Source organism: Sinocyclocheilus anshuiensis, unplaced genomic scaffold (assembly GCF_001515605.1).
Source record: "Sinocyclocheilus anshuiensis isolate Anshui unplaced genomic scaffold, SAMN03320099.WGS_v1.1 scaffold85, whole genome shotgun sequence".
NCBI lineage: Eukaryota > Metazoa > Chordata > Actinopteri > Cypriniformes > Cyprinidae > Sinocyclocheilus > Sinocyclocheilus anshuiensis.
In genome coordinates, this window is record NW_015536800.1 from 614,356 (window position 1) to 623,993 (window position 9,638).

General features: G+C 39.0%; 1 protein-coding gene across 2 annotated transcripts in view; it reads left to right on the forward strand.

The window, feature by feature from the left end:
- LOC107655919 (glycine receptor subunit beta-like) overlaps nucleotides 1-9,471 on the forward strand; it is a 32,154-nt gene extending 22,683 nt beyond the window's left edge. For both annotated transcript variants that reach the window (XM_016443553.1, XM_016443545.1), the window contains 4 exons: nucleotides 1,247-1,399; nucleotides 2,983-3,131; nucleotides 7,954-8,103; nucleotides 8,965-9,471. In XM_016443553.1, coding sequence (XP_016299039.1) covers nucleotides 1,247-1,399; nucleotides 2,983-3,131; nucleotides 7,954-8,103; nucleotides 8,965-9,261 — 749 coding nt within the window. In that variant the 3' untranslated portion in view covers nucleotides 9,262-9,471. The remainder of the gene's footprint in view (nucleotides 1-1,246; nucleotides 1,400-2,982; nucleotides 3,132-7,953; nucleotides 8,104-8,964) is intronic.
- The last annotated feature ends 167 nt before the right edge of the window (nucleotides 9,472-9,638 follow it).

The window sequence follows — 9,638 nt, forward strand, 5'->3', positions numbered from 1 at the left end:
CGCACGACTCGCCGTCGCTTTGTTTCACACACACGCAGAGAGAGAGAATTTACTCGCTACATGTAAAAGATATACTTTGTTGTACTTTCCTGTAAAAATAACGGAGTTCCTTTGAAATTCTTCAGCTTTTAAGAACTGCCGCTTTCTCCGGTAGGAGCGGAACTAATTAGGCGGAACTAATGCGCAAATGGCAATATCATTGGCTGGTGCTCACCTATTATCATCCCTCATTTGATTTCAGCAAATCAGTTCGAGCGAACGCACACAACCTGATTAATATTCATGACATTAATGGATTAATTTCTGTTCCACTTAATGTAGTGAAATAGAGCTTGCGCTAGTAATTTTTTCATTGTTTTGTTTTTGTTGTACTTTATATAAGGTTTTTGTTCAGTGTTTAACATGGATTTCACAGTGACCCCAGGAGACAGATAAACTCCTCAAATCTGATAGATGGGTGTTTCTTCAACTATGGGCAAAGTTTGGCCCTGTGGACTTGTAGAAAATAAATTTTTCAGACTCACTATTTTATTTTAGTCATTTTGTCTAAAATAAATGTCATTTCCACCACATTTACACAAAATTATATATTTTGCTTGATAACATTCTATGGTGGAAATGACAGTGATGGAAACATTTTTGGAATAATATGGCAGACTCCTTTTTCTTACTAAGGCTCATTTCATTCCAGGATTTTAAGTATCCTAAAAACACAGAATTGAACTTGAATGTTTTGACTAAATGATATCTTAATTGGAAATGACGTGCAATAAAAAATATTTTGTTCACAAGTGACATTTACAATATCTTGAATTTTCTTGGACACATCACAATCACCTCATATTTCATCTCAAGCTCTCCACTGACACTACTGTCTCCTTGGTAACCAAGTACAGTTACTTAAAAAATAAATCTGTAAGGAGCAACATTATTAATTGTTGTGGAAATGATACTGTGCTATATTGTTGTAATTTGTGTAAAAAATTATTAAATAGTTTACACAATAAGCATTTAAATGGTTTGTTAATTTCACTCTCTGTTAACATTATTAATGTAATATTTTTATGAGATTTTCATATTTTAAGATTCAAAGTCTGAATCTGGGATGAGGGTAAAACAATAAAACCCTATACAGTACATAAAAAGCATTTTGAAGGAACATAAATGATGAAGATGCTACAACACTTCCAAGACCTTCATATCATTTTAATGCATTCTCTCTTGTTCCCCCTCTCAAAATCTATAGGTTATTATACTTGTGTGGAAGTCATCTTCACTCTCAGGAGGCAGGTGGGCTTTTATATGATGGGTGTTTATGCTCCCACCCTGCTCCTTGTCGTCATATCATGGCTGTCCTTCTGGATCAACCCTGATGCCAGTGCAGCTCGAGTCCCCTTAGGTGAGTCAGCCTTCAAATGAAGCTGTCAGTTAAAACAAAAGAACACCACATACAGTAGCTGTTACTGGAATTGCAGTGTTGTGTTTGATGACCCTTATCAGAGTTGCTACAGCTCAGTCTTTCTTGTATTGCCCATTTAATGATTTAATAAGTCATAGGATTTTATGTGACAAAGGTGTTAAAATCTGCAGACTTTCGTAATTGCACTTTCTAATAATTAACAAATAATGTTTCTAATACACTACCATTTTTTTATATTTTTGAAAAAATGTCTCTTATGCTCACCAAAGCTGCATTTATTTGATCAAAAATAGAGCAAAAACGTAATATTGTGAAATCTTATTGCAATATAAAACACCTGTTTAAACTTATTTCTTTGATGGCAAAGCTGAAATTTCAGCAGCCAATTCTTCAGTCTTCTGTATCACATGATTTTTCAGAAATCATTCTAATATGCTGATTTGGTGCTCAATAAACTTATTAATAAATAAATTTATTTTTATTATCAATGTTGAACATAGTTGTGCTGCATAACATTTTTGTCGAAACCGTGATACATGTTTTTCAGGATTCTTTGATAAATAAAAAGTTCAAAAGAACATTTATTTGAAATAGATTTTTTTGTAACAATTTCAAAAAGTAACAACTGTCACTTTTTTAGTAATTTAACACATCCTTGCAGAATATATTAGTTATTTAATATTAATTTCTTAAAAAAAAAAATATTGCTGAATGGTAATGTGTATATACATTTCTAATAAATGACAACTAATAATTTATAATAGTCATAATAATAAAATATTTGTTCAGAATAAAAAAAATACAAATTAAATAATAACAATAATAATAATAATAAAAAATGTGCAGATTAGTATCTGAGCCCCTAGATGTATATCCTATAGCCACCTCTGGTTTACAGCATCAACTAGTAACTTCTAGAGGGGCAACATAAAAAAATAACAGCAAGTCACCCAGTCCTGAACTTCTCTCTTCTTTTTCAGTCTCTCTAATTTATCCATAATCGTCCCCAGAAGAAGAAACACCTTTATAAAAGCCTTTCTATATATATTCTTATATAATTTTACATTAAAATAGCTTGAATATAATGTACTGAAATTAAAATCTGTCCTATTTTTGATGAAGCCTTTGATAATTATTTAAAAATGAAATCGTTTTAGGATTATTTATTTATAAACATTTCTAAATGAAATATATATGAAACATCTGGACAAATGTTATATCTTTCCACTTAAACTGGGAAATTCATCCGTCAATCATTCCTATGATTACCCAAAATCCAACCCATTTTTCCTCTCATCTGTCCATATTCCTCCTCTCATAGGATCCACCTCTCCTTCATTCCTTTCTCTCATTTGTTCATCTCTCCATTCCAGGGATGGCTGTTACTCCCAGGTCAGTTTTAACATTAAAGCATCATAGTTAATTTTATATCTTGTGGTAAAGTGAGAAGAAACTCAAGACATCTGCTTAAGATCAGGGCACAGTATAGTTATTAATGAAGTTACAGTATGCAACTACATGAGGAAGTCTTCTTTCTTTCTGTCCTGTCTGTCTCTCGTTAGGTATTCTGTCTGTTCTGTCACTGTCGTCCGAGTCTATGTCTCTAGCATCTGAGCTTCCTAAGGTCTCCTATGTGAAAGCCATTGATATCTGGATGATTGCCTGTTTGCTGTATGGTTTTGCCTCTCTTGTGGAGTACGCTGTGGTTCAGGTGTGTATGCACGTCTGCTGTTGTCTTGTATTGAAACATTTACATTTCCTTGACTAAGGACATTGCAGAACTACAGATTTAGCTGCTTCAGCACTCTGTACGGGTGTTTCACACTTTTAGAAAATAAACTTACTTAAAATACAATCTCAGTTTATTTTTCTACTAACAATATCCAAAAGTGGAAAAACACACAAGATAACTCAGTTATTTTTGTCATTTTCCTTAATATAAACATTTTCACCACAGTGAAAATTTGATTTACATTTCAGCTACATTTAAAATTATATTTTTAATAACATTCTGTAGTGACACTGAATTTTGGAGTAAAATGGCAGATTCCTGTCTTGCCGAGGTGTAATTCATAGGTATAGCATTTTATGTATCCTAAAAACACATATAATTAAATGCTATTTTAATACTTTTTGCATAATTTGCAGCTTGAATTAATAAAAATAAAATAAAAAATATGAATATATAACCACAAATAATAATACAAATAATAATCACAATAATAACCACAAAAAAGATTTGAATATAGTTCATGAAACTGTGGGCTTTTAATGATTATCAAACAGTTTGCCACAGTTTGTAATAAATATCTGCTTATGTAGCAGTATACTACTGATGTGTTCTCACTCGAGTCTTATATCTCCATGTGTTTTGGGCCATATTATAAGGATTTCTAACCTGTGTTTGACTTTGAATTTTAAAACTTTATCCCAGAACCCAACATATGTTATATAACTGTTCCTTAAATAGGAGTAGAAAAAGTTGACACGTAAATGCACTCTTTCTGAGAGGAGAAAATAGATCTTTAATCAAAGCCTGAAAACAGAACGTCTCCGGTTACTTGTGTAACCCATGTTCTCTGAGTAGGGAACGAGACACTGCGTAGCTATGACGCAATGGGAATGTCCTCTGGGTGTGCCGATTGTCTGAAGCCTGTATAGAATCACAGCAATTCATTGGCTGATGGCGCGGGCCATATATACCTCGACGCCTCAGATTTCTTTGCCGAAAAAGGCCTTATGTCGGCAGTGCAAGGAGCTTGTCAGCAGACGCAGCATCTTGTTCCCTACTCAGAGAAAATGGGTTACGCAAGTAACCCGAGACGTTTTCTTTCATAGGTTCACTCGACACTGCGTAGCTATGACGCAATGGGAATGATATACCAAACACGCCAAGCTAAAGCGCTGCCGTATCTGGCCTGATGATGAACCAGATAGTATCCACAGCTGGTTCAAGCGGACAAGACCCGAGAACCAGGAGTCGTGTCAAGATCCAAATTATAGAACTTGATGAAAGTGTGTGGAGAGGACCATCCTGCCTAATAAGCGCTCAAGCGCATGCAAAAAAAGCTTGCCACAGCGCACCGGCAAATATAATTATGAATGTGTTAGGGAAAAACAGCAAGTACACTGCATTAATGTTTTAATAATTTATTGTTACACTAGTGCTTTCTGTTTTCGGTTTAAGAGATGAAGTCGGCGACACTGAGTAACAACCCAAGTAATCCATACATACAAAGAAAACAAAACCAATAAATTCAGAAATTAAGTTATGTTTAATAAAATGGAATAAAGAGCCAGTTGTTTGCGTTTCATCCACCAAAGGAACGGCCTCATATGAAGCAGCCCCAGGGGCAGCATAGGGGAGGCTGCGGCCATGAGGCCCAAGAGCCTGTGACAAGTGCTCAAAGAAACATGATGGCCTAGCTTGAAGCACGCCAAGCACACGTTGAGGCTGGAAATCCGAGCAGGAGCCAGACGGGCATGCATCTGAAGGGAATCCAAGTGAACCCCCAAGAAAACAGTCTTTTGAGAGGGGGTGAGAACACTCATTTTGGCATTCATTCGGAGGCTAAGAAACAGAATGTGGCGAAGGAGAAATTAGTGAGAATGTGGTAACTCACTAATTCCCTGGAGTGGGCTAAAATGAGCCAATCGTCCAGGTAATTGAGTATACGGATGCCCTGGAGCCTCAATGGGGCCAGAGCAGCATCCATGCACTTTGTGAATGTCCTTGGTGCCAGGCCAAAGGCAAGAACCTTGTACTGGTAAGCCTTTCACCCAAAGGCGAACCTGAGGAACTTGCTGTGTTGCCGAACGACCTGAATATGAAAATAGGCATCCTGTAGGTCGACGGTGACAAACCAGTCTCCCACACGAGGCTGTGACAAAACTGAAGTGTGTAACCGAACTGAACTGTGCGGAGAACCCAAGGCGATACCCCTGGTAGACGCTTCCATTCGTGAAAGAATTGTGATAGAGGAAGCAGAGTGTTGCAGTCTAGAGGACATACCTGTGTGCTGAGATGGTCCGGAGGGGATAACATCATCCACCATGAAGGAGAGCCCCTGGCGTTCTGATGCCTGATGAGGAAGCCCACAGGGACCGATGTGAAGGCCTGATCTGTGACTGGTACAGGGTCTGCTGTCTGCTACCACATGAGCGGCAGGTGACAAAGGAACAGGTGGTAAGGGGGAAAAGCCTAATGCATCTCACATCCCCCACGTCAAAAGAGAGTGAGGCTGAACAATTGCTGCACACCGAAACGCGCTGGGCGGCGGATGTGAAAGAACCGAATGAAGAGAGCAGTTTCATTGCTGCTATAGGGAAATGACGAGAAGAATAACAACGTGCAGTAATCGGAAAATCTGTTTGCACAACAAACCAGTGTGTTCATAATTAAGATAATGCACGAAAATAATATAGTAAGACACACCAATTTGCAATATCAAGCAGCAAAACGAGCAGTTTTGTACAGCTAAAAATAGCTGGAAGCAAATGAGACCAGAAGCAAGACCCATAAAATTTACAAATAGTCGCAACCATTTTACGGCAAGAATAAGGTGGATAGCCCTGCTCCACAGAAACCACTAGGTTGGTGAAGTCAGCGGCTACTGCGTTAGTGAGGCGGGCGGAAAATGGCTGCTTCCAGAATCTGGATATCTCATGATGCAGATCACTGAAAAAGGGCAGCTTCTCCACGCAGGCCTCGAATTTAGGCTGCTCAGGAACCGCTCGTCGAGCTTAGATGACTGGGATTCGCGAGGCTCGTTGGGCCAAACAATAGAGAGCTTCTCTGAGGTGAGCGCCAGCACGTCTACAAGCTCTGAGTAGGCCACGGAAGGCTGCGCTTCCTGGCCGCTAGGTGGGAGAGCGTCGGCTGAAGCAGGGCCGAAATCTTCGGAGTCGGATACCGCGGTGTACAAAACATCCTCTAGCCCGAAGGAAATAATTTTGCGCACCTCCGGGCTTAGGCATAAATAATCATGCGAGAATTCCACCGGCGAATCTGCGTGTGGGCTTGGACAAGAGAGAAAGGGGCGAGGCCCATCTGCTCGCTCTAGATCGCCTCGAGCTCCACATCCAAACCCCAGGTTGCGGATTCACGGAGGGGCTCGGCGGCTTCCGGAGTGCAATGGGGAAAAACGGATGACTCCTTCTCAAAAACCGCAAGCCTAGTGCGGAGGTTACATCCTAGTTACATTTAGAAGCGCTGTAAACCGCCTTGCGCAAATGCGAAAAACCCAAACACTTAACACACTTACCATGTGGGTCGTCGCACACAATGAAGCGAGAACACGGCAGCTGGCAGCGACGAAACTCCATGGCAATTCACCGCAAGGAGAACAGAGTTCCACTACCGCAGACGCTGAAGTGCAAATGAAGAAAGCTCAACGAAAAACAATCCGAATATTGGGCCAGAAAAAAACACAACAGAAGGGCTAAAATGGCCGCTTCATGAAGACAGAAATCTGAGGAGCAGATGGTGCGTTCGCCAGTATAATGATGGCAACGTAAGAGCGTCGAGACGGTGCCTGTGCCATCAGCCAATGAATTGGTGTGATACTATACGGGCTTCAGACAATCGGCACACCCAGAGGCCGTTCCCTAATTTTGTGCTGAAAACGCAGAAATATGAAAAGTGTGAAAATGACCTGAAATGATTTTGACAATGATTTTGTGTGTGAATCAATATTACATTGTTATATATGAATTCTCTCAGGGAAAAATCAACAAATCAGTAATGTTTATTTATCTTTTTAAATGCCCAATTTCTTTTAATTTGAGTGCAATATGATTTCTGCCAGTAGAGACATGTTTGAGCAATCAATATAACAGAGAAAAGGCTAGAAGATTGCTACTGTATAAACATTGGGGCTAAAATTATATTAAATTGGACATTTTATTTGAATGTACAGTATTTGTTACTAGGACACTTAAGCTAAACTTAAAACTGTATGAATTTCATTGCATTAGATACCAAGTGGTGTCTGGATCTGAACTTTAATTATTTTTATAATTACTTAATTACTGTTCACAATAGTATTAAGTTTTCCCCAGGTTCACACTGGTGTAATTGCATAAAGGCTTTGACTATCTCTGGTGTAGTCTATCATATTAATATGGGCAGTTTAACAGCCAGAAAGTGTCCAAATATCAAACTTATTTTTGTCAAACGTCTATCTAAAAAATGTACTTTATTTCTTTTAAACAAATGCCACTTCATTTGACTTCTTATGTAATGGTATTTATACAAAATGTGTGGCATAAGAGTGCAAACACATTTGTCTGACCAGTGGAAGATGGGGGAGTGTCATGTCTCTTTATTCAGGTTGTACAAGGAAAGCATGATGCCTGACATAAAGGGCCTTGCTTCAAAGTATGGCATAATGTTCGTAGATTAATGGAATCATGTAACCTCTTACTATTCATATTGTTGTTCAGTATTTTCTTATGATGTTATTTGGTTTTCGGAGGTCATAAGGGAGCGTTTGCATTGCATGAATTTGCTCTGTCTGTGTGCTGTATCCCAGGTGATGCTGAACAGTCCCAAGCGCATTGAGGAAGAAAAGGTAAAGATGGCTCAGAAAGAGAAAGAAAGAGAAAAAGAGAAAAAGACACCAGCTAAAACTAACAGTGCCAATGGCACTGGTGGGACACCTATGCATGTCAGCACACTACAGGTCAGTGTGTGTATGCACGTGTATTCCTTTAAGTAAGATGATTGTGTGCATTCATGTATTTGCACCGTCTTTATGAAGAAAAAATGTGTGTATTCATCATATGTACTTGTATGTGAGTGACTGTTCTCTCTATGTAGGATGTGTGTGTGTGTGTGTGTGTGTGTGTGTATATGTCTTCTTTTTATGTAAGATTAATGTGTGTGTGTGTGTGTTAATGGGTACATGGGGAGATGAAATGGCTGTAATTGAGTCTACTGCTCTGAGCGCGCTCAGTGGAACATGGGTGCAGAGAAGAGCAGAGGATTCTGGGGGACTGAGAGTAATTTGACCCGACAGCACCGAGGCCTGAAGCTATGACAGAGCAGCACGGGGGTTCACAAGTGTGTGTGCACTTCCATGTGTGTATGTTTGAGGGGGAGAGGTCATATTACAAACAATATTTAAGAGAAATGTCTTGTGAGAATGACTACAATGACTTCCATGGCGATTGACGTTCATGAGAAACTGGTCATCTTTGGAATAAAATATAGGGCTCCAATCATACATTTATCATTTATCAGTTAACTGACCGAACTGACAAAACAATTCTTGTCGAAACTTATTCTTTACTTTGTTAGATTAACACAGTAACACAAAGATAGATAGATAGATAGATAGATAGATAGATAGATAGATAGATGGATGGATGGATGAAGAGATGAACAGATGGATGGATGGACGGACGGACGGACGGATGGATGGATGGATGGATAGATAGAGACGGATGGATGGATGCATGAAGAGACGGACGGACGGACGGATAGATAGATTGATTTTCTTGTATGTATTTGATTGTTTTATGTGTGGTTTATGTTTGTGTAGGTTGTGGAAAACCGCTGTAAGAAGGTGTGTACTTCAAAATCTGATCTGCGCTCAAATGATTTCAGTATTGTCGGTTCTCTACCACGAGATTTCGAACTCTCAAACTTCGACTGTTACGGCAAGCCTATTGAGGTCACAGATGCGGCCGGCAAATCACAGAACAAGAACAACAAGAAGCCGTCACCTCCGAAACCCATCATCCCGTCTGCTGCTAAACAGATTGATCTCTATGCTCGAGCTCTGTTCCCTTTCACCTTTCTTTTCTTCAATGTTATTTACTGGTCTGTCTACCTGTGACCATGACAGAGTATAAGTGTGTGTGTGTGTATGTGTGCTTTTATGTTGATGAGGGTGATAATCAAGCATGAACAAAGTGTTGAAATGGTCATCATTTTCATTCTTTCACGTCTGTTATTTTGGTCTGCCAGTTAAATAGTCCTGCTTATTTGTATTTCTCCTTATAAGTCGCTTTTTTGAAATGTGTAGCTTTAAAGGTGCAATAGGTGATTGTCTTCAGAAACATTTTTTGTTATGCTGGTTGAAAGTCTCTTTACATCCCGATAGCAATCATTAATTTAAGTGGTCTAAATGTCTTTATCTGTATTTATATATTCTGTGGAAGGCGTAGGACAAAGAAATGTTCGTCCAATCAAAACGCTCGGTCCGAGCGTTTT